Source organism: Pseudorca crassidens, chromosome 20 (genome assembly GCF_039906515.1).
Source record: "Pseudorca crassidens isolate mPseCra1 chromosome 20, mPseCra1.hap1, whole genome shotgun sequence".
Classification (NCBI taxonomy): Eukaryota; Metazoa; Chordata; class Mammalia; order Artiodactyla; family Delphinidae; genus Pseudorca; species Pseudorca crassidens.
The window spans coordinates 3,986,123-4,011,304 of NC_090315.1; the positions used below are offsets into that span (position 1 = coordinate 3,986,123).

Sequence of the window (25,182 nt, forward strand, 5' to 3'; positions counted from 1 at the left end):
TTATTTAGTGATAAAAAGAAATGAGCCAGGGGCTTCCCTGGTGGTGCAGTGGTTAAGAATCTGCCTGCCAATGCAGTGGACATGGGTTTGAGCCCTGGTCCTGGAAGATCCCACATGCTGCAGAGCATCTAAACTAAGCCCGTGCGCCACAACTACCGAGCCTCTGCTCTAGAGCCCATGAGCCACAACTACTGAAGCCCACATGCCACAATTACTGAAGCCTGCACACCTAGAGCCCAAGCTTCACAACAAGAGAAGCCACCACAATGAGAGGCCCACGCACCGCAAAGAGTAGCCCCTGCTCACTGCAACTAGAGAAAGCCTGCGTGTAGCAACGAAGACCCAATGCAGCCAAAAGTAAAAATAAAATAAAAATAAATTAATTTTTTTTAAAAAGAGAAATGAGCTAAAAAAATGGAGAACTTTAAGTTCATATTAAATGCTAAGTGAAAGAAGCCATTCTGAAAAAGGCTATATATTGTCTGATTCCAACTATGTGACATTCTGGAAAAGACACAACTATGCAGATAGAAAAACTACGGGGTTCATGAAGATGGAGGAGGACAAACAGGTGCAGCATAGGACATTTTTAGGGCAGTGAAATATATGCTACTGTAATGGTGGATACATATTATTATGCATTTGCCAAAACCCACAGAAGTATACAACACAAAGAGCAACCTTAATGTAAACTATGGGGTTTTGTTAGTAATAATGTATCAATATTGGTTCATTAATTGTAACAAATCTTCCACATTAAATGCAGGTGTTTACTAATAGGGGAAATTGGGTGCAGGGAGGTGGGTGTATGAGAACTCTGTACTATCTGCTCAATTCTTCTGTAAACCTAAAACTGTTCTAAAAAGTAAAGTCATTAGTAAAAACAAAAACAAAACAAAACAAGAAACCCATAATGAGATATCACTACACGCTTATCAGAATGGCTAAAATAAAATATGTATATGTATAATGGCAACATCCAATATCGGCAAGGATTTGGAGAAACTGGATATCTCAAATTGCTGGTAGGAATATAAATGGTACGGCCACTCTGAAAAACAGTTTGGCAGTTTGTTTAAAAAAATAAAAAAAACTAAGCTAAAAATGCAAATACCATATGACCTAGAAATGCACTCCTGGGCATTTATCCCAGAGAAATGAAGATTTAGGTTCACACGAAACCCTGTAATAAGGAACAATTAATAGTAGAAGGGCAACCTATGAAATGGGAGAAAATATTTGCAAACCAAATATCTAATAAGGGGTTAATATCCAAAATATGTAAGGAACCCCTGCAACTCAATAGCAGAAGATAAAATAATTTTAAATGGGCATAAGACTTGAATAGAATAGACATTTCTCCAAAAAAGACATACAAATGGCCATCAGGTACATGTAAAGGTAAAGAGCATCACTAATCATCAGGGAGATGCAAATCTAAACCACACTGAGATATCACCACACACCTATTAGAATGAATATTGTTTTTTAAAAAAATTGAAGAGGATGTGGAGAAGTCAGAACTTTTGTACCCTACTGATGGGAATGTAAAATGGTGCAGCCACTATGGAAAACAGTATGGAGTTTCCTCCAAAAAAAAATTAGAAATATCTAATGATCTCACTTCTCACTTCTGGGTATTCGAAAGTCAGCATCTCAAATAGATGATTTGCACTCCATTGTTCACTCCAGCATTATTCACAATAGCTGAGATGTGGAAGCAACCTAAATGTCCATCAGTGAATCAACGGATAAAGAAAATGTGGTATACACATAAAATGTAATATCCTTTAACCTTAAAAAAGAAGGAAATTCTCCCATATGCTACAACATGGGTGAAGCTTGAGGACGTTGTGCTGAGATAAGCCAGATGCAGAAGGACAAATACTGCGTTTATATGAGGTATCTAAAATAGTCAAACACAAGGAAGCAGAGAGCAGAATGGTGGTTGCCAGGGTCTTGAGGGAAGGGGAAATGGGGAGTTACTGGTCAACAGGTATAAAGTTTCATTTAGGCAAGGTGATTAAGTTCTAGTGTTCTGTACATCGTGCCTCTAGTTAACAATACTGTATTGTACACTTAAAATTTTGTTATGACGGTAGATCTTATGTTAAGTGTTCCTACCGAAATGAAAAGAAAATTGTAACTGGAATAGCCCCAAACTGGAAACATCCCAGATGTGGTAGCCAAACTGTGGTAAATCCCTACCATGGATTACCACTCAGTAGTAAAGTAATGACTATTGATACAAATAACAACTTGGATAGATCTCCAGAGGATTACGCTGAATGAAAAAAAAAAAACCTATTGATATAACATTTTTGAAATGATAAAATTATGGAGAAAAAATTAGCGATAGTCAAGGGTTAAGGAAGGATGGGATATGGAGGAAAGTGGGTGTGGCTATGAAGGGGCAACCTGAGGGATCCTAGTGGTGACGGAAACGTTCTGTATCTTGACAATATTCGTGTCTGTATCCTATTTGTGACTTTGCAAGTGAAACCGTGCCCTATAGGGTTAACAGAAACTGGTGACTAACAGAAATTCTTTTTTAAAATAAATTTATTTTATTTATTTATTTTTGGCTGCGTTGTGTCTTCGTTGCTGCGCATGGGCTTTATCTAGCTGCGGCGCGCGGGCTTCTCATTGCCGTGGCTTCTCTTGTTGCGGAGCACGGGCTCTAGGTGCATGGGCTTCAGTAGTTATGGCACATGGGCTCAGTAGTTGTGGCTCACTGGTTCTAGAGTAGAGGCTCAGTAGCTGTAGCGCACAGGCTTGTTGCTCCGTGGCATGTGGGATCTTCCCAGGCCAGGGATCAAACCCGTGTCCCCTGCACTGGCAGGCGGATTCTCAACCACTGTGCCACCAGGGAAGCCCCTAACAGAAATTCTTGACGTTGTCTTACAGCTCGTTAAAACCACCTCCACTTGTAACCAGCCTTCAGTGATCAAGCTCACTTTAATTTTCGCTACAGAAGATTTGCATGTGCTCCAAGCGACACGTAGCCTATACAGTAAGACGTTTGCCCAAGTCGTTTTCCAGGAACTTGGACTGAGCTGTGTCCAGTTCAAGCTCAAGCCAGTTAAGACTGGTTGGGACCACTGACCCTACACCTGGGCCTTTACAAAGGCCTGATGTGTCTGATGAACAAACTTTTGACATCAGAGGGCCAAAAACCCCTCCCTCAGATCATACTAAGTGCCTCCATTTTGGGACATGCATCCCATGAGGAAGCATGTAACTCAGATTTGCCTGCACAGAACACAGATTACTTCACCTTTTCCCTACCTCCAATACCTTTTCCTATGCCTAAAATCACCTTGCTTCTTTAACCCATAAATATCTCACCCCTCTCGCCTCAGGGAGGTGGATCTGAGATGTTTTCCCATCTCCTCGCCAGCTGCCTCTGAATAAACCTTTTCTTTGTTGCAAACCTTGACTTTTTGCTGTGCCTTGGGCAAATGAACCTGGTTTGGTAACACAAGACTTCACCCTTGGGGGAACCAGATAAAGGGTATACTGGATCTCTCTCGGTGGTTTCTGTATTTTTTACAACTGCAGGTGAACCTACATTTGTCTCAAATAAAATATTTAAAGTCATTAACCACCCCTTAAGACTAGCCTCTTTCACTACTATATATATAATATAATACTAGCAAGGACCTACTGTATAGCACAGGGAACTCTTACTCAATACTCAGTAATAACCTGTATGGGAAAAGAATCTAAATGAAGGGCTTCCCTGGTGGCGCAGTGGTTGAGAGTCTGCCTGCCGATGCAGGGGACACGGGTTCGTGCCCCGGTCTGGGAAGATCCCACGTGCCGCGAAGCGGCTGGGCCCGTGAGCCATGGCCGCTGGGCCTGCGCGTCCGGAGCCTGTGCTCCACAACGGGAGAGGCCACGGCAGTGAGAGGCCCGCGTACCAAAAAAAAAAAAAAATCTAAATGAAGAGTGGATATAGGTATATGTATAACTGATTCACTTTGCTGTACACCTGAAACTAACACAACATTGTAAATCAACTATACTGCAATTAAAAAAAAAAAAAAAAGACTAGCTGCTGTTTACATTTCTGTGGCCACTGAGACATTCAGCAAATGCTTTCGGACTTGGCTTTGTGGTTTATGGTGTAACAGGCCCAGCCAGGAGCCCTGACTCCTACCCCAGCTCCCCCACTGTCCCCTTGTGCCACCTCTTTTGTCGGCACCACTGCCCTCATCTGGAAAGTAGAATGGTTGTAAGGATTGGATACGTTCCTAAGTCATAAAACGCCCAAAACAGGAGCTGGCACTTAGGAAACTCAAAATAAGAAGAGTGAATACTTTTTTAAAATTATTTTCTGGTTTGTATCTCTATGCTTTACAAATTTTCTACAATTCAGCATGATTATCACGCTCAACAAAATTGCCCAGGATCCTCCCTCAGTCCAGCCCAGAAGTCTGCAGAAGGTGGGCCACAGCCTCCTTTCTCCACCTCCACCCACGCCCCCTCCCTTTCTGGAATTCTCCCTTCCCCACCTTCCTCCCCTCCTACCTCTCCCCCATCTCTCTCTTCTCCCCCTTCCCTTTACCCCCATCTCTTCTCTCCCTCCACTCTTCCTCCTCCCCCTCCCATCCCTCAATACCAACCCCCCCCGCACCCCCATCCCCTGCGGCCGTGGTTCCGGTGCCGCGGGGGCCTCTGGGAGCTGGAGGGGCGCGGTCGGGTCTCGGGTAGGTTCGGGTCCGCTCGGCTCCATTCGGGTCCGCTCGGCTCAACTCGGGTCCGCTCGGCTCCATTCGGCTCCACGGGCGGGAAGGCCTGAGCGGAGGCGGAGGCGCGCGAGCTTCTGGGAAGTGTAGTCCGCCCGTCTGCGCAGGCGCAGTGCGGCCTGGAGGGCGTAGGGCGCCCGTCATTGTACAGAACGACACGCGCTGGTGAGTCCGGCCACGGGCAGGACAGGGCAGGGCAGGGAGGGGCGAGGCGGGGGCAGGGGCGGGCTCGGGAGGGGGGCATGCTGACTGAGGAGAGGGGTCGTCAGGTCACAGGCAAGGGGCCTGAGGGCGGAGGGGAGGGTGTGCGGGCAGCAAGAAGGTATACGGACTGAGGGGAAAGTGTGAGGACTGAAGGGAGAGGGTGTGCGGGCCCACGCGAGGGGCGTGAGGGAGGAGGGGAGGGTGTGCGCGCCGGGAGAGGGCGTGTGAACTGAGGGGAAGGTGTGAGCACTGAAGGGAGAGGGTGTGCGGGCCCAGGCGAGGGGCGTGAGGGCTGAGGGGAGGGTGTGCGCGCCGGGACAGGGCGTGTGGACTGAGGGGAAGGTGGGCCCTGAAGGGAGAAAGTGTGAGGGCCCAGGTGAGGGGAGTGCCGGCTCAGAGAGAGGGCTGGGGAGAGGAGTGGAGGGAGGAGGCTGGTACTGACCTAATGTGATGCGATGGGGAAGGAGGCGAATCTGTGTGTGTGTGTGCATCAGTGTAAGTCTGGGGGGGGGAGGGGCGGGGGTGCGCGCGCGCTCGTGCGCCTACCGGTCTTGGTCTCTGTGAATGTCTTCTATGTCTAGTCTTTGCCTTCCCTGTTGGGGTGAGGGCAGTGTATCTCTGGGTGACCGCCATGTCCACATCCTTGGTTGTGTGTGTGTCTGCCTTTATTTCTGCCCACGGTGTCTCTGTGTGAGGGTGTCATCCAGGTGTCCACCTGTGTCTCGTCTTTCACTTTGTAGCTGTGTCCCTGGGTGTGAGTGTGTCTGTGAGCATGGGGTGTGTCTCTCCCGAAGTCCGCCGCGTCAGTGTCTCTACCTTTCTGTGTGTGTGTGTTCACCTGTGTGTCTCTGTCTTTGGGCCTTTCTGGGTGTTTGTATGCGAGTGCATCTGGGTGCGACCCTCCTAAAAGCATGTGTGAAAGACTGAACGCTTGGACAGGCAGGCCTAGCAGAGCTACCTCCCTTCTTGTCCTGCAGGTCTCCCGGCCTGGGGCCCCCAGATTCCCCAGCTCCTTCCTGCCCCTCAGAGCCTTGTCCAGCTCATAGAAGGCTCTGGAGTGTTGAGGGGGCAGGAAGTGTGTGGGTGACAGGATGTGGGGCTAAGGCTTCTTCTCTTGCCTTCCACAGGACCTTCTTAAAGGAGGGTCAGAGTCCCCTACCCACTCCTGAGTGGGGTTGATTTGTTCAGAGGATGTGTATTGGGCCCTCAAAGTGCTGTTCTGGGCACTTTGCTGGGACTTTCATTTATAAGCCTCCCAGTAACTCCAAGGTAGGGACCTCATCATCCCCATTTTATACATGGGGAAACCGAGGCTCAGAGACTTAAGTGAATGACCCAACTCTATACCCAGGCATCTGGGTTCCAGAGACCCCACACTTAACCACCAGACAAATGGGAAATCCTTTCTTCCTTTCGGCTCATCTGACACACAGTAGCAGGATTTTTTTCCCCCATGGGAATCTTACCCTTAGAAACAATGGAAGGAAGGAAATGCCAGAAGACTCAAGGAAGGAGAGGAGGGAAGTAGCCACCAGCTTTGTAGCCACATAGATCTCAGGCCACATGGGTTCAACAGTCACCAGCCCAGAGCATGTCACTTCCAGGGCCTCTGTGCCTTCGTCGCCTTCATGGACTCCTTTTTTCATGAAAAGAAAATATATATATAGTTTGTGATTACATTGATATGAAGACAAATATAATCCAGGCTGGATTAGAGTCACTTTTTTTTTTTTTTAATGATCTTAAATTAAGACATTCTCGTGGGCCCCTACAGGTATCAGGGGCCTTGGGCTCGCTGTGCCTCCTGGGTAAGTCGGCTCTGGTCATGTCCACGTCCGGCCAAAGCCAGTGTTGTTGACGTCACAGTATAGGGATGGGAGTCAGATGGAGATTGCCAGTCCAGAAAGAATACTCTTTAAAAAATTAAATTCTGTTTAAGAAATTATGACATTACTATGAAGTCACTCACCCAGGGAAACAATCAAAGGAATATAAGAAAAAAAATTAATAACTCCCCCTTGTTTTTTTTGTGTTTGTTGGTTTGGTTGGATTCTAGGAACAGTACTATAATAAACATCTTTTTTCCCTATATAACCTTTTACATGGAGTTTTTGTTGCTATGGGCAGAGTCCCGGGAAAAAGGCTGCTGAGTTATGGGGTTTGTGTTTTGCCAGCTCACTCTCCACAAATGTTGAGTGACTCCCGTTCCTTCAGCTGTGTGTGGGAGGTCCATTTCTTTGCATCTTTGCCAGTGATAGAAGTTGGCTTATTTGTTCACTCAGCTCTATGTTTGGGTACCTCTGGCTGTTATCCTAGATGCTGGAAACACAATCCAAAAATGATCGTCTCTGCTCCCCAGGGGCTTGCATTCTGGTGAAGGGAAGACAGATGATGAACTTGAAAATCTTTTAAAGAGACAGTTGTCAACAATGATGTGGGCTATAAGAAGATGGCAGGGGTGGGCGTTGGTTGCTACTTGAGCTCAGGGCCCTGGGAGTGGGAGACTTCTCCATGGAGGTGACATTTGAGCTGACAGTGAGAAGGAGCCAGCCAGGGGAAGAGCATTTCTGGCAGAGGAAGCGGCAGATTCGAAGGCCACTGTACCTGGGGCCAAGTGTTTGAGAGGGGAGTGGAGTGGGAGCGGGAAGGCCCTCGGGGCAGACTATAAGGGCCATGTGGGCAGCGGTGAAGACTGGATGATTTCTAAGGCTGTGGGAAGCCACCGGAGAGTTTTAAGCTGGAGGATGTTTTTGCGGAGGGCTTGCTGCGGGCCGGGCACGCTGCTGTGGGGTTTGCAGACATGAAGTGGTGGGGACACAAGCCCATACCTTTGTGATCCTTTGTGATGTACAGCGGGGCTTCTTTTTTAAAATAATTTTATTGCTTTTTAATTTGAAATTTCACTGTTTAAAGTTTATAGGGACCAACATTTAATTTGACAGTATTCTTTTTTTATTGAAGTATAGTTGATATATAGTGTTGTGTTAATTTCTGCTGTACAGCGAAGCAATTTAGTTATATGTATTCTTTTTCATATTATTTTCTATTATGGTTTATTACAGGATGTTGAATATAGTTCCCTGTGCTATACAGGAGGACCTTGTTGTTTATCCATTCTATATATAATAGTTTGCATCTGCTAACCCCAAACTTCCAATCCTTCCCTCCCCCTTGGCAACCACAAGTCTGTTCTCTATGTCTGTGAGTCTGGTTCTGTTTCATAGATAAGCTCATTTGTGTCGTATTTTAGATTCCACATATAAGTGAAACTATATGGTGAAATGGGGTCAGTGGAAATAGTGCCCACCTTGCAGGAGTGTTAGGAGGATTAAGTGAGAGGTGTTACTCTAGTGCTTTGCAGGCGGTAAGCACCCTGAATGTTAGCTGTTAATGTATGTGCGTGTTCCTGTCTCCTGCCCCTCTGTGGGCATGTGTGTGTCTGTCCTGTGTGCATTGTGAGGTGGGCCTAGGCCTGGTCTCTCACCGTGCCTCCCTCTCCTTCCCCCCTGACCAGAGCCCGCCGTTCCCGGTCACCGTGGGCAGTGGAGGGATGGCCGCCCAGCTGCTGACTGATGAGGCCCTGGTGAGTCATGTTGCCTCCCTCTCCTTTCCAGAGGGATGACCCTCTGACCCCCAGCCCCATGTCCCCACCTCCTGGGGGTTCTGTCTACCCTGAGGAAGGACAGCAGTGCTCAGGGGTGATGCTCCTGTCCACTCTGCCCCCTCCAGGCCCAGGAGCCTCTCTCTTGCCTGTCCCTGACATTGACTTTTGTCAACCAAGGAGGACAGGGCAGCTGGGGAGTGACTGGTTCTGCCCTGGGGGCCCTCAGGAGACACAGGAGGGCACTCGGAAAGTGGTGGTTTAATTGTGTACAAGACTCACTGGAACAAGGCCCACACATTTCAGACAGCAGTTACCTTGGGGGAGGGGAGGGCGCCCATGGGGAGGGCACACGGCTGGCATCCCTGGCTCTCACTGTAATGTGTTATGATGTTTTAACGGGTGGTACATATATAGTTGTGTATTGAATTTTTCTCTAAGCTTGCTTTTATGCCAGAAATATTTCATAATAATAAATATATAAATGTTCTTTATAGAAAATAGGGAAAATCCAGTAACCTGTAGGTAAGACAATAATAATTCACCCATAGTGCCTCTACCCAGAGATAATCATGTGGATTATTTGTGTATTCATTTATTGGCTTCCTTCTCTGATGATTATTTTTAAAAATTGACCCAGTATTGGCTCTGCCATTTTTATCTTGGAAGATTTTTTTTTTCCATCCCACATTAATCATCAGGATTTCCCCAGCCTTTGAAAACTACAGACATCACTTGTTTTGGCTGCATAATCAGTGTATCTAAATGTCCATCTGGTATTGGTGAGTTTGACTTTTTAAAAAATCATTTTTCAATGCTGTAAATAATCTATTGTAAAAGTAAAAGAAAATTCCTGATAAATAAGGAAATGCCATGATCATTACAAAAAGCTTAGAAAATCCAGAAGAGCATAGTGAAGAGGATCAGAATGACCCTTGATCTCATCCTAGAAATAACCACCCTCGAATGTTGTGTGTCCTTCTCTCCCTGGATACATGTTTTTTGCAAAAATAAGAATCACCCCAGCTGAGCAATTTTTATATCCTTTTTCATCGAAGATTTCATCCTGAGCATTTCTCTGCATTGTTAAAAACTCCTTGGTAACATCCATTTTAATGACTCCATAGAAATTTTATCTTGGGGCCATACCTGGCTTACTTAATGGTTCCCCTATTGTTTGATATTTATTTGTCCCTAGTTATTTATGGCTGTCGGGTATTTATTGTACAAGTTGGATATAAGTGATAAATGGATATGTGACAAATGGTATAAACTTTGAGCATGATAGGTGACAAATGGTGTCACAAAATCTTTTCCGAATAGCATTGTATGTATATTAGTGAGGTTTGATTTTTAGAAAATGTTTATTAGCCTTTTCTGCAGGGGGTTAAATGATCTATCTTGTGCTTTACCAGTCTCCAGGAATCTTAGTATTCTTGAAGATTTTAAAGAAGTGTGTGTGTATGGAAATATTTGTGTCAAATATACTTCCCAGCTTTACTTTTCGTTTCCTATTTTATATTTAAGTCCAAAAGCATTTCATATTTTTAAAATTGAGTCTGTCTGTCCTCCTCTGGTGTCTTCCATTTAAACTATAAAAGGGTTTCTCCATCCACAGGTCACACATCATCTGTTTTTCTTCCTTTTTTTCCATTTATCGTTTGGATGTTAACAGTGAACTTCCGAATCCACCTAGAATTTATTTTGATGTCTAAATTTCACTTACCTGTGAGTTTTGGTTTGTCATGCCTTTATTTAACACCTGTATTAAGATATGCCCCACATACCACAGAGTGTACAATTCATTGGCTTACGGTATATTCAGAGTTGTGCAACCATCACCACAGTCAATTTTAGAACATTTTCATCATCCCAAATGGAAGTGTGTACCCAATGGCACTCACTCCCATTTCCTCTCTTGACCCCCAACCGCTGGCAACCACTCATTTACTTTTTGTCTCTGGATTTGCCTATCCTGGACATTTCATATAAATGAAATCATATGATATATGGTCTTTTGTGTCTGGGTTCTTTTAGCATAATTTTTCTGAGATTCATCCATGTTTTAGCATGTGTCAGTGCTCCATTCCTTTTCATGACTGAATAATATTCCACTGTGTGGTTAGACCACATGTTATTTATCCATTCATTGGTTGACGGACATTTGGGCTGTTTCCACTTTTTGGTTATTAGGAATGCTGCAGTTCAGACATTAGTTTGGACATGTGTTCTCAATTCTCTTGGGCGTATACTTAGGAGTGGAATTGCTGGGTCCTAATATTAACTCTGTTTAACTGTCTAAGGAACTGTCGGACTATTTTCCAAAGCAACTCTGCACCATGATGTCTTCATTTTTAACTTGTCTGTGATTATCGTCTTGATTTCTTCTTTTTCCTACTTAATTTAGAAGGACTTGTTGATTATTTTTATTTTGATATGGTTGGGATTTTTTATTTAAGTGCTTTCTTCTTAATTACATCTAGTGTGAATATATTCTGATTTTCAAGAAATAGAGCCTATCTGATTTCAGCTCTTTGGAATTTGGGGAGGTTTTCCTTGTGGCGAATTGGTTTGTGCCATTAGACAGGAAACCAAAACAGATGAAGCACGAGAATGAGTGGCCTCAGACATGCACACACAAAGCACTCAGGTTCGGTGCATTTGGGGCTAAACCATACTTCTGGGGAAGTCTTCCCAACCCTCCAGAGGAGGGCGGCCCCTGCTGTCTGCCCTTCAGCATCCTTTGCTGTAAGGTGTCAGCTCTGACACTTCCAGGACTGTCCATTTTGTTTTTAGTGCACCCCTCCCAGCCCAGCCCCAGAGCAGTGCATGGAGCCTACTCAGTAAATACGTTATTTATTGAGTGAGTTCACTGATGTGGGGCATACTTAGAGAAGATTCTCTGAAGGAACTACAATATTTTTAAAAATTAAAATAAATAAAAAGATAGAGGGGGCAGCAGGAAACTTGTGGAGGTGATGGATAGCTTATGGCCTCGATTGTGATAATGTTTCATGGGTGCATACTTTCCAAACTTAATCAAGTTGTATTAATTAAATATGTACAGCTTTTATATGTCAATCATACCTCAATAAAGTGGCTTTTTTTTTTTTTTTTTTTTTTGTGGTATGCAGGCCTCTCACCGCTGCGGCCCCTCCCGCCGTGGAGCACAGGCTCCGGACACGCAGGCCCAGCGGCCATGGCTCACGGGCCCAGCCGCTCTGCGGCACGTGGGATCCTCCCAGACCAGGGCACGAACCCGTGCCCCCTGCATCCACGGGCGGACTCTCAACCACTGCGCCACCAGGGAAGCCCAAAGTGGCTTTTTTTTAAAAAAGGAATTATTAGCAGGACTGGCCAAAGGATGTATGGGCTAAAGAATCAAATAATAATATCATATAATAATAATAACTACTACTGGGGAACTAGATCCCACACACATGCCGCAACTAAGAGTCCGCATGCCACAACTAAAGATCCTGCATGCCTCAACTAAACATGCTGCAACGAAGATCCTGCATGCCATGACTAGGACCCAGCCTGGCCAAAATAAATAAATATTAAATAATAATAACTACTACTAATAATAAGTATATATATAAGATGCATATGTGAAATGTCAAAATCAATCAAATGTAATAGTTGACATTCATCGAGAACTTACTCCAGCCATACCAGACACTGTGCTGGAACCATATATGCATTACCGCATTCAACCCCCATGACAACTACAGAGGGGGACATTTTTATTATGAACAAATGAAGTTCAGAGAGGTTAAGGCACTTGCTCAAGGAAAAGACAGCCATTGAGGGTAGAGCCAGGATTTCATTGCAGGCTTCCAGGCTCCTGAGCCCACACTCTCAACCACTGCCTTGTACTGCTTCCTCATCAAACAGTAGTGACCCACGAGGCAGAGGAGGCCAGCATGAGCCCAAAGCCTCTGGGCGGGCACATGGGGACCATGATAGGACTGGCCAGGAGGTGAGGCCTCCTCTCAGGGAGGGTGAGCCAGGGTTCACGGTTCTCGTGTCGGGGGCTCAGAGCACTGGGGAGAGCCAAGGACCTGTGGATGTGGGTGGCAGTAATTGTAGCTGATGGTAATTAAGCACCTACTGTATGCTGTGCACTGTTCTGAGTGTCAAACATGGATTAACTCATTTAATCCTCACACCATCCTTACTGACCCATTTATTCATTCAAGAACTATTCATTGAGTGCCTACTATATGCCAGGCATTGTACTAAACACTGGGGAAATAGTAGAGAGCAAGACGGATGTATTGGTTTGCTAGGGTTGCCATAACAAAGTACCACAGACAGGCTTAAACAACAGAAATATATTTTCTCACAGTTCTGGAGGCTGGAAGTCAAAAATCAAGGTGTTGGCTGGGCCAACACCTTGATTTTTTTTTCCCAAGTAATACATTTTTTAATAAAAATTAACTACAGGGCTTCCCTGGTGGTGCAGTGGTTGAGAGTCCGCCTGCCGATGCAGGGGACACGGGTTCGTGCCCCGGTCCGGGAAGATCCCACATGCCGCGGAGCGGCTGGGCCCGTGAGCCATGGCCGCTGAGCCTGCGCGTCCGGAGGCTGTGCTCCGCGACGGGAGAGGCCACAGCAGTGAGAGACCCGCGTACCGCAAAAAAAAAAAAAAATTAACTACAGAACAAAAACTCAAAGTTTCCAGAATCCACCTAAATCACCAGCGTGGTTAGGAAAACATTAAAACCTGCCCACGTCCCTGTAAATGACAAATCTAAATAAAAAGTAAACATACATAATTTCCAGGAATTTTCCTTTGAGCACTTTAAATAATAATAATGAAAACAACTTCTGCAAATACATTGTTTAGAGTAGGGGGTCAAAACAAATATGTGGAAAACCACCCTTCCTTCTGAACGGTCTAGAGAAGAATCAATTTCAGGCCTCTCTCTCAGCTCCCAGTAGTTCTTGGCTTGTTTTCACAGGGTATTTTCCATGTGTGCATGTCTCTGTGTTCAAATTTCCTCTATTTATAAGGACACCAGTCATATTGGATTAGGGCCCACCTACTCCAGTATGACCTCATCTTAACCAGTGGCCCTATTTCCAAATAAGGTCCCATTCTGAGGTGCTGGGAGTAGGACTTCAACACATGGATTTGGAGGAGAGGAAGCATAATTCAACCTGTAACAAATCCTTAGAATAATACCTGGTACATAGCAACTGCCTATGAAGTGATAGGTGTTGTGACCTACAATTGACAACATCATTGTCATCACCATCACCACCATCATCACCACAGCCATTGTCACTACCATCACCATCACCACCATCACCATCATCATCACCATCACCACCATCACCACCATCACCACCATCACCACCACCACCACCACCACCACCACCACCACCACCACCACCACCATCACCATCACCATCTCTCCCTGCTAAGCCACATTCATTTCATCCCCAGGGCTTACAGCATCAGCTGGAAAGTCTCTTATGCTTCCACCACATGAACTTCTCACGATTCCTCAATGGTCTAATCTGCCTTTTAAGCCTCATGTCTTGACCCAAGCTCTTCCTCCCTCCGGAATCTCCCCCCAAGGACCTGACCACTGATCCTTCCCCCAGCCTAAACTCAGTGTCACCTTTCTGAAGTCTTCCCGGACGCCCCCTAAAGCTGCTGTTGCTCAGGGGCCTGGAGAATTTTGTTCATACCTTCATGACAGTATTGACCAGATTGTGGGTCAGTTACAGGTGTTTTCGTCTGCCCCTCCTTTGAGGAACTAGTTCTTAAACCTTTTGTGTCTGTATCCCGCACCTTCCTCAGTGCCTGCAGCTTTGTAGGGGCTCAGGAATCTTTGGTGAACTACTGGGTTCCATCTAGGTTTCTGCCTTTGTTGGGCTTCTAATGAATGTGTTGATTCACTGGGTTATGATCATTTTGCCTTTGATTCCTTCTCTGTCTCTCAAATCTGTGACTTTCTGCTCTAAACAGCCTCATATTTGTTTTATTTCTCTGTCAGAGGACCATCCCCAAATAATGAGGCACCAAGATAACTGAGTGGCTGATCCTTGTTGAAATCACTTCAGATACATCCTGTGTGCCTTCCCGAAATCCTCTTGGCTTTTCTGGCCATTCTTCCAGACCTCTGTAAGGAGGGTCCTGCGGTGAGTGGTTGTGGGTTTCCTCTTACAGGAGTCAGTGACGTTCAGGGGTGTGACTGTGGACTTCACCCAGGAGGAGTGGCAGCAGCTGGAACCTTCCCAGAAGGACCTGTACAGAGATGTGATGCTAGAGAACCTCCAGAACCTGGTCTCACTGGGTAAGGGGCAGCTTCGCTGAGTAACTTACCATCAGCCTGTCACGTGAGGACTACAGAGAGATAAGAAAAAAGATTGACAGATTTGACTACATAGAAAGTTTAAATCACTGACAGATTTGACTACATAGAAAGTTTAAATCACTCAAAGCTAAAAATAAAGTTGACATGATGAAATGGGGAATAATATTTACCACATGGATAACAGTCAAAGGATTATAATTATGTAAAGAGCTCCTAGGAATAAATAAGAAAAAGACTGAATGATGGCCAGACTTATAGATGGAAGTTCATAAATGTGGAAATACATGGAATCACGCTTTATAAAAGATTTTTAAATCTTACTAATAGTCAAAGAAATACAAACTGAGTCAAGGAAATACAGTTTTTGCTCATGAGGTACACAGAAATGAAAAAGAATAATAGCCTGCATTATGAAGGTATCGGGAAAGGGACTCTGTCCTTTTAGGAGTATAATGTTGGGACAACTCTTTTGGAGGACAGTTTGGCATTATCAGCCAAATTTTGAACAATTCCATTTTTAGGGATCTACCCTTCAGAAATCTTTCTATATGTGTACAAAGTTTTCCTTAGGAAGAAAAATAGAAGTGACCTAAATGCCCACATGTACAAGACTGACTAACATATCAAGGTGTAGCCATATGATGGAAACCATGCTTTTCAAAGATGAGCACTCTTTGTAGGCACTGACATGGAATGATGTCCCTTGATGTGTTGTTGAAACACTAACTTTCAGAGCTAGAGTATGGTCCCATTTCTTCAACAGTTTTTGTGGAAGTATAATTGACCTATAATTAACTGCACATATGTAAAGAATAATTCAGTGTATTTCAACATCTGTACACATCCAGGAAACCATCACCATGATCCAGATAATGAACATATCCATTACCCCGAAGAGTTTCTCATGCCCCTGGGTAATATCTCCCTTCCCTCCCCGTACCCACCCTCCGTCCCCAGGCAACCACTGGTCTGCCTTATGCCACTGTGGTTTAATTTGCATATTCTAGAATTTTATATACATGGAATCATACAGCATGTAGTCTCTTTTTGGTCTGACTTCTTTCACTTGGCATGATGATTTTGAGGTTCACCCATGTTGTTGTATGTATCAATAGTTCACATCTCTTTATTGCTGAATACCATTCTGCCTATGGATAGACCACAATTTGTTTATCCATTCACTTGTTGATGAACATTTGGGTTGTTTCCAATTCTGGACTGTTACAAATAAAGCTGCTGTGAACGTGCGTGTACAAGTTTTTCTGTAGGCATATGCTTTCCTTTCTCTTGAGTAAACACCGGTGAGTAGAATAGTTGGCTCAGATATGAGGTGTATATCTAACTTTTAAAGAAACTCCAAACTTTTTTCCAAAGCAGTTGTAACATTTGACATTTCCACCAGCAGTGAGTGGGAGTTTCAGCTGCTCCATGTGCTTGCCAAATCTCAGTATGCTCAATCTTTTTCATTTCAGCCTTTCTCGTTGGTGTGTAGTCTTATCATATCGTAGTTTTCATTTGATATTGAGACTCTTTCCATGTGCTTATTTGCCACATGTATATTCTCTTCAGTGAAATATCTGTTCAAGTCTTTTGCCTGTTTTATTTAGTTGGGTTGTTCGTTTCCTTATTATTGAGTTTTGAGAATTCTTTATATGTTTATTATTATTGTTGACATAAGTCCTTTATCGGGTAGATGCTTTGCAAATATTTTGTCCCATTCTGTGGGTAGACTTTTCTCTTTTTTGATGGCATCATTTGAAACACAAACATTTTTAATTTTGATGTGTTCAATTTATTTATTTTGTTGTTGTTGCTTGTGCTTTTGGTATCGTATCTCAGAAACCATTGACCAACCAAGGCCATGAAAATTTACTCCTGTGTTTTCTTCTAAGAGTTTAATAGTTGTAGCTCTTCATGTACATCTTTGGTTCACTTTGAGTTAATTTTTGTGAATGATGTTAAAAAGGGGTCTAATGTCACTCCTTTGAATGTGGCTATCCAGGTTCCCCAGCATCATTTGTTTGAAGAGAAGTTTTTAATTTGAAGTCCAATTGATAAATTATTTGCCTTAGGGATCATGCTTTTGGTGTCAGATTTTAGAAATCTTTGCCTATCTCAAAGCCACAAAGGTTTTCTTCTGTATGTTGTATAGTTTTAGGTTTCATTCTTTGTTCTATGATCCCCTTAGAGTTAATTTTTCTAATGATGCAAAATGTTAATTCAAGTTCACTTTTTTTTGTCAAATAGATGTCCTGTTGTTCCGCCATGTGTTGAAAAGACTGAATATTTCCACTGAAAAATTTCCACTGAATTTTCTCCACTGAATTGCCTTTGCACTTTTGTCAAAAATCAGCTGTTCATGTATGTGTGGGTCTAATTCTGGACTCTGTTCTGTTTTGTCCATCTATTTGTCTGTCTTGACACCAATACCACGTCATTTGACCTTCTTTCATTTTTGCCTTTGTGGCTTGTGTTCAGTCTAGGACGACTTAATCTCCACAAGACCCTTCTGAGTGTTCTGCCCAACGCCCCATGAATTATATGGTGTGAGTTACATGGCTGGTGTGAGGAGGCACTGTTCCCAGCCCTGCGTCGGCTCTGGGTACTGTTTTCAATTCCTTTCGGGTGGTTTTCTCCAGCCTTGGGTAGTTTCTGTATATGAGTGTTCTGATCAGTAACCCAAGTCCTGGAGGGAGGACCTTGCCTGTCTCCAGAGCCCACTCTCCACACTTTGCTGTCCAGTACTCTGTTCTGTGAACTCCACCTGCCTCCGTCTCTCAATTCCATCTCCTCAACTCAGGGAGTCTGCGGGGCTTCGCCTCAGTTTCCCCTCCTGTGCTGTGGCCTGCGAACTTTCCTGCGAGTAAGTTGGGTGGTCGTAGGGCCTGCCTCTGTTGAGTCCTATGTCTCAGGAATCACTGCACTTTGTTGACTCATGTCCAGTGTCTTGAAAACCTTTGCTTTATATATTTTGTCCTCTCTTCCTCCCATTGCTTTAGGCTGTAGGCTGGAGGGAAATCTTATCTTTGTTACTCTATCTTGGCCACATTTCAGAAAAACAACAACAACAGTGTGTGTTCATATGTGTGTGTGCATACGGGGTGTGTTGTGTGTATTTTTTTAAAGTATGCACTGGGAGAAAATTCTAAAAATATACATCAAACTGTTAGATGGTGAGATTGGAAGAGACTTCCATTTTATGTTATTTTTTGATGTTTGATGTTTTAATAACAAGTGTGAATTACTTTGTGATCAGAAGCAATTGTGGAAATACATAATATGGGAAAAGAAACTATAAAGGACAAGAAATCTAGTACCATGAAAAAAAATCCACATTTAGACCAAAAGGGATGAATAACATTTTGGATGTTTGTAGCTTGTTGCCGAAATGGCCTCTACAGACGTTGTCCTGTTAACATTTCCCTTGACCGTGGGCAAGAAGGCCCATGTCCACACACTGTCACCAGCCACACATCATCAAATGCTTTGCTCCTTGCTGATCTGATTGGTGAAAAGCCATATGGCAGGGTCCTTTTAATTTGGCTGACGTTGAGCTGTGTTTGCATACCTTTTCACGAGTAAGAGCTGATGTTTGCTTTTTTGCAAATCATCTCTCCTGAAGGGTGTTTGTGTTTTTTTTTTTAATTGAAGTAGAGTTGATTTACAAGTGTGTTAGTTTCAGGTGTACAGCAAAGTGATTCAGTTATATACACTTATGTATTTTTAGATTATTTTCTATTATAGGTTATTACAAGGTATTGAATGTAGCTCCCTGTGCTATATATCCTTGTTGCTTATCTAGCTTATGTATAGTAGTGTGTATCTGTTAATCCCAATCTCCTAATTTATCCCTCCCCCCCCTTTCTCCTTTGGTAACCATATGTTTGTTTTCTGTGTCTGTCTGTTTTATACAGATTCATTCGTATTATTTTTTAGATTCCATATATAAGTGATTTCATATAATATTTGTCTTTCTCTGTCTTACTTCACTAAATACGATATTCTCTAGGTCCATCCATGTTGCCACATCTCCTGAAGGGTTTTAATCCCTGAAAGGGAGGCCGCCCCCTTTTAACTGCCCCTTAACTCTGGGATTTTGCTGGCATGCTCCCTCCAGCTCTCATATTTATTCCAGAAGACTTTCAACTCTATTCACAACTGAGACTCCGCTGCCTCCCATCTCTGAAGGCTCAGGCCAGTGTATGTCCCCAGCACGTCTCAGACCCCATGCACCCCAAACCAAACCCACCATCAGCCTTCCTTTCCTCCTCCTACTGAGAAGTCACCCCCACCCATGTCACGGGGCCTTCATGCCCCATGCCTCCATCTGCCCTAACACCTGGGTGTCACACCACACCCCAGGGTCACTAAGCCAGGATCACTCTAAAGTATTTCTCAAATCCTTTGCTCTGGCATGGGAAAGCATAAGAACATAGCAAAACAGTGACTGACCAGGGCCCGTGGCTCTGTGGTCATAGCCTTCAATCTCAGCTCTGCCTCTAGTATGCTGTGTGACCTTGAGTAAGTGACTTAATTCTCAGAGCTTGTTTCCTTGTCTGTAAAATGGGTATAATCTCAAACATAACTACATGGTTGTGGGGACCACACGGAATGATCTGTGCCGATTGCTCAGCCCCGTGCTGGGCACATTGCAAGTGTGCAGTGCATGTTTACCTGCTACCTTCTGTGTGCCAGGTACTGTAACTAACCAGGCACAGGCCAGGGTCTTGCCCTCCTGGAGCTCAACTTTCCACTGCGGGGCAGGGGCTGGTAGTAAACAGATCAAGGGCCAAAGACAAGTTGCCACGGGCCATAACGAACGATCACTAGGAAGCAGGCAAGAGGATAGCAAGAGAGATCTTCCTTTCCACCGTAGGATGGAGGATAAATGCTAACTGAGGCCTGAGGATGAGCACGCAAGGAGTATCAAGGAGCCGGCAGGTGCAAAGGCCCAAGGCAGGAAGAGCTCAGCACAGACAAGGGGGTAAAAAGGGAGCCGCAGGGCAAGTGTGCCTGAAGAAAAGGAAGGTGCGTTAGTCTGGCGTGGTCGGCAGGATCCAGGCTGGCTCTGTCTGCCCAAGGGCCCAGGAGGGAAGGTCTTGGCCTTGATTCTCAGTGCACTGGGGAGATGCTGGAGGGCTTGGCCTGCCTGAGAAGATCCCTACCACTGAGTGGACAGCGCCTTGTAGAGGGCAGAGGGTGTAGGCAGGAAACCTGCGGTGCCTGACTCGATGGTTGGCTGTGTTGGTGGAGAGATTTGGTCTGGCTCAAGCTGCTTTGCCCATCCAGTGGCACTCAACAGCCTGGATGATGCGAGGGAAGGGACGAATCAAAAATGACTGCTAAATCTTTATTTTTAAAACACTTTTTAAAATTATGGTAAAATACATATAACACAAAATTTACCATTTTAGCCCTTTTTTACATGTACAGTTCAGTGGTATTGAGTACATTCATATTGTTGTGCAACCATCACCACCATCCATCCAGAGGCCTTTTCATCTTCCCCAACCTGGTCCCCAGTAAACACTCCCCGTTCCCTCCTCCCCCAGCCCCTGGGACCCACCGTCTACTTTCTGTCTCTATAAATTTGACTCCTCTGGGGACCTCATATGAGTGTCCTTCTATGTCTGACTATGTTGCTACATCTCTTTGATGAGCCTTTCTTTCTTTTTTTTATCATTTGGGGTGGGGGTGAGGGTTCCAAAATCACAAGTTTCCTGTTAAACGGGTTTGCCATACCCAAGAGGGACACAGGAGGCTTCTGAATAGTCCTCAGCAGAACTCAGCAGGTCTGGGTGGGGGGCATACATTTGGGAGGCATCACTATATAGAAGTCCAGACTCCCTTGGCGGGGCCATGAAGGCATGACATAACTTAGGGGAGGGGAGGTCTTAAACTCAAGTGTTGGTGGGGCCAGGTGGGGGTTAAATGAGGGGTCGGGGAACAGCTGCTGCTCCACTCCTGCTTTTTATCGCCTCATAGGAATAAAGGCTTTGTGTGGTCATATCGTCACACTTTTCGTGACATTTTTGTGTAAGATCTCACAACTTTTAAATGTTGGGAATGAAGCCATTAGGTCCATGATACAGAGTCCGGACCTCAGACAGGAAACAGAAATGAACAGGATACACGTGGGAGGGGATTGGAGACTTCGCTTGGTGACCAGGAAGGGATGGATGTGCAAAGAGGAGAGGTCTGGAGCCAGCCCCACGGGGATACCTGCGCTCCACGACTGGGCAGTGGAGGAGGGGAGTGAGGCCTACGGGGCTGGGGAGGGCGGGATGGAGCTGGGCCGGGGCCCGGAAAGACGGGGTAACCTGCACGCGCCATAAACGTCAGCTGTATTTGTATCATTTCTAATACAAAATCGATGCTCTGCGAAGCATGACTGGTTGGGGATATTCAGGATGGACCCTGGAGGGGAGGAATCCATTGCAGAAACTCCTCACTCAGGTTTGCGAGAGCCTTTCTGACCCGCGCCCTCTCAGCCCAACTTGTGTGTCTCCTCCGAGCTCCGAAAGGGACATTTCTAGTTCTCCGCTCACCTCCTAGGTTGGTTCTGCCTTCTGAAACCACGTGTGTCGTCAGCGCATTGCTTTGCTCTTAGCTTCTCCATCCGTGCCCTGTCGCTTACCCACTCCCGCTTGGGAAATTACTTCCACCCAGCATTAACCGCGTACATTTCTTCTCCTCTCCTCCTCCCCCGCCAGACTTGGAAATGAGACCTGAAATGAAAGAACCGGACCTGAAGGAAGAGATTTCGGAAGACAGACCATCCGGGGCCTGGGGTTCAGCCGTGGACGGAGAGCGGACGCAGGGTGACAGGGTGGAGTCGCGGCGGGGAAGCGCTAGGACCTGCCCGGGGCGGCTGGAAATGTCCCGGGAGTCGGACCCCGAATATCGTGAATTGCTGGCGTTCGTTAACCAGAGCCCCACCCCGGCGCCACCCAGGTCGGGGGGTCCGCGGGAAGCAGGGGTCCACCCGTTTGCCATGCGGGGCAAGAACCTCGCAGGTAACTCGGACCTTGGTAAACCCTCCAGACCGGACGTGGAGAAGAAATCCTACGACTGCAGCGAGTGTGGCAAGGCTTTTGGCCGCAGCTCGTCGCTGGTGAAACACCAGCGCATCCACACCGGGGAGAAGCCCTTCCAGTGCGACGTGTGTGGGAAGCACTTTCTGGAACGGTCGTCGCTGACCATCCACCAGCGGGTCCACACGGGCGAGAAGCCGTACGCGTGCGGGGACTGCGGCCGCGCCTTCAGCCAGAGCATGAACCTCATCGTGCACCAGCGCACGCACACCGGCGAGAAGCCGTACGCGTGCGGCGTGTGCGGGAAAGCCTTCCGGAAGACCTCCTCCCTCGCCCAGCACGAGCGGGTCCACACGGGCGAGAAGCCGTACGCGTGCGGAGAGTGCGGCAAGGCCTTCCGCCAGAACATGCACCTGATCGTGCACCAGCGCACGCACACGGGCGAGAAGCCGTACGTGTGCGGCGAGTGCGGGCGCGCCTTCAGCCAGAACATGCACCTGACGGAGCACCAGCGCACGCACACGGGCGAGAAGCCGTACGCGTGCGGGGACTGCGGCCGCGCCTTCAACAAGAGCTCGTCGCTGACGCTGCACCGGCGCAACCACACGGGCGAGAAGCCGTACGCGTGCGGCGAGTGCGGCAAGGCCTTCAGCCAGAGCGCCTACCTGATCCAGCACCAGAGGCTGCACATCGGGGTGAAGCCTTTCGAGTGCGGCCAGTGCGGCAAGGCCTTTAGCAAGAACTCCGCGCTGACCCAGCACCAGCGCATCCACACCGGCGAGAAGCCGTACGCGTGCTACATCTGCAAGAAGCACTTCACGGGCCGCTCGTCCCTGGTGGTACACCAGATGGGCCACACCGGCGAGAAGCCGTACGCGTGCAGCGAGTGCGGGAAGGCCTTCAGCCAGAGCGCCTACCTCATCGAACACCAGCGCATCCACACGGGCGAGAAGCCGTACCGGTGCGCGCAGTGCGGCAAGGCCTTCATCAAGAACTCCTCGCTCACAGTTCACCAGAGGATCCACACCGGGGAGAAGCCCTACAGGTGCGGCGAGTGCGGGAAAACCTTCAGCCGGAACACCAACCTCACGCGGCACCTGAGGATCCACACCTAGGGTGCTTGGGGCGCCCCAGTCTACACCAGGTGGGCGGCGTCCTTAGCACGGGCCGTCGGCTCTCTGGGAGTTCTCAAGTGCTGGCCCAGGGTGGCGCAGCCCCGCGGCTCTTAGGAATTGTGGGGGTCTTGGTTCCCACGCGCTCCTTCCCGGCCGGGCGTCCACACCACCGAGCCGGAAGGCAAGTTCCTCCGTGCCCAGTGTACTTGGGAACGTTGCAAGGTTGGCTGTGGCTGGTAACTCGCGGGAGTTCCAGGAACGGAGCGCGTCGGGGTTCCAGACCAAGCGCTCAGTACATTTTAAGCGCTGAGATGGAGCCTCCGGTCGGTCTCCGTTCCGATAGTAAAGTTGGGGAGAGGCGTGCAGGACTTGATAAGAGCGTGGGGACGTTTTTCCCCTTGTCACACACACCCTCGGTTTAGTCCAGATGTAGGTTGTCAGTGAGTTTCCTCTATGGGGAAGAGCTAGAGGGGGACCCTTCGTCGTCCTTCCATATCCCAGCCCCCCTGCAGTCTCCCTACACCGTACTGGAAGCCTCCTCCCCCCAGGCTAATAAGCGGTAGAAGTTGGCAAGTTCGTGAGAGGAAAAAAATGTTTTTTCAGAGTTAGCAATAACAGTAACCGGTTTGGCTGCCAAAGTTTCTCATAGTGGTCTGTTAAATTTTTTTTTTAATAAAACTTTTCATGAAGGGAGACCAGTGTCATCTTAAACAGTCATCAGGTGAGAAAGATACAGGTAACAGGTGTGCTGTCAAAGTCGGTTTCAGTGCTTGTGGGAGAGGGCAGGGGAGCGAGTAACAACAGGCTTGATATTCAGGTTAAAATACTTAACTGGATTCAATAAGTTGCACATCTGAGTCTCTTTACATAGTTATCTTTTGCAGTTAAACTTGGAGTCTCCTAAGGCTGACCTGAAGCTTTGTGTACACAGAGTTCCCCCAGCCTCCCCTCTCTGGTACCTTTTCCACCACCTTTTTATTTTAATGTTCTGTGCTACTGGTCGCAAATGTCCTGGAGTGTCTGCATGTCCCACACTTCCTGACGCTGGCGTGCACAAAGAATAATTCATTTTAAGCAACCACTTATATTAGTAAGCACACTTCGTGTTGTAGGTAGGAAAAACAGCCATGTAGAAACATGGACAGGTTTTGAATGTCAGGGTGCAGGCATCAGGGTGGGCTTGATCCAGACGCACAGCGCGTCAGGACCACAGCTCTGCCTCCCCGTGGTCTGCTGGCTCTCCCTTCATGCACTGGCCTCGTCCTCAGGCTGGCTTCCCTTGTGGTTTCATGGTGGTTTCCAGCAGCTCCTCTTGACACACTTCCTCAGTCTCGTGCAGATGGAGACAGACCTCTTCCAGTCATTGGCAAAAAAGCCCTACGCTTCATTCCACTGGACTCACCAGGGGCTGATTGTTCTGACCAGAAAAATGCCATGTGCTTATTGGCTTAGATATGGGTCTCGCCCTCATCCTTGAAATAGTAGCTGTGGAAGGGGAATGAATGGGAGTGACTGCCCAGATCGGCCTGAAACCACTGTCCACCCTTGACGTGGGCGTGGGGTCCATTCTGCCCAGGTCACAGTCGGGCAGAAGTGGGATGACACGGAGGAGCCGGCCCCAGCGTCATCGGATGGCCTCTCTGGCTTTTGTTGTGACAGTGAGGTCCTGCTGCACGTGACATTTTCTTTGGGGAGCCATCTCATTGCCTTGGTCACCACGAGAGCCCCCGGTCCTGGCTGTCCTCTGTGCTCTCTTGACCACGGGATGGGGGCAGGGCCCAGAGAGACTGAGAGGCTCCGGGTTACATCTGTTTGCACCAGCTTTCGTCGCCATGCCCCCATTCCCGTTGGCAAGAACAGATGTCATGTGATCAGGTTTCCTGCTTGGGGGGGCGGGGCAGGGGTGGCCGGGTGAGTGACTGTGACGCACAGGGCAAGTGTGAGCCTTGGATGGATCGAAGGTGAGCCCCAGCTGTGAGCGAATGAGTTCCTTCTAACCCTCTGTGCTTCGGTTCCCTCTCCTTTAAAAAGGGGGTTGTGGGCATCTCCGAAGTCGATTGATAGGATAGTCAGGGGCAGGCTAAGCTGCAGGTCCTGGCAACACAGAGCCTCAGACAACAGAGCCCCCAGCCTCTCTGCCTCTCT

The 25,182-nt window shown here is 46.9% G+C and overlaps 1 protein-coding gene across 6 annotated transcripts in view; it reads left to right on the forward strand.

Moving 5' to 3' along the window:
• The window catches only part of ZFP28 (ZFP28 zinc finger protein), a 79,139-nt gene that overhangs the window by 46,976 nt on the left and 6,981 nt on the right, over positions 1 to 25,182 (forward strand). For 2 of the 6 annotated variants that reach the window (XM_067720514.1, XM_067720521.1), the window contains 3 exons: positions 8,470 to 8,538; positions 14,741 to 14,867; positions 21,602 to 23,881. In XM_067720514.1, the coding sequence (XP_067576615.1) occupies positions 8,470 to 8,538; positions 14,741 to 14,867; positions 21,602 to 23,037 (1,632 nt within the window). In that variant the 3' untranslated portion in view covers positions 23,038 to 23,881. Of the gene's footprint in view, positions 1 to 4,830; positions 4,917 to 5,068; positions 5,449 to 5,490; positions 8,320 to 8,469; positions 8,539 to 14,740; positions 14,868 to 21,601; positions 23,882 to 25,182 lie in introns of those variants that run through there. The other 4 variants (XM_067720517.1, XM_067720518.1, XM_067720519.1 and 1 more) reach the window with 4 other exon arrangements.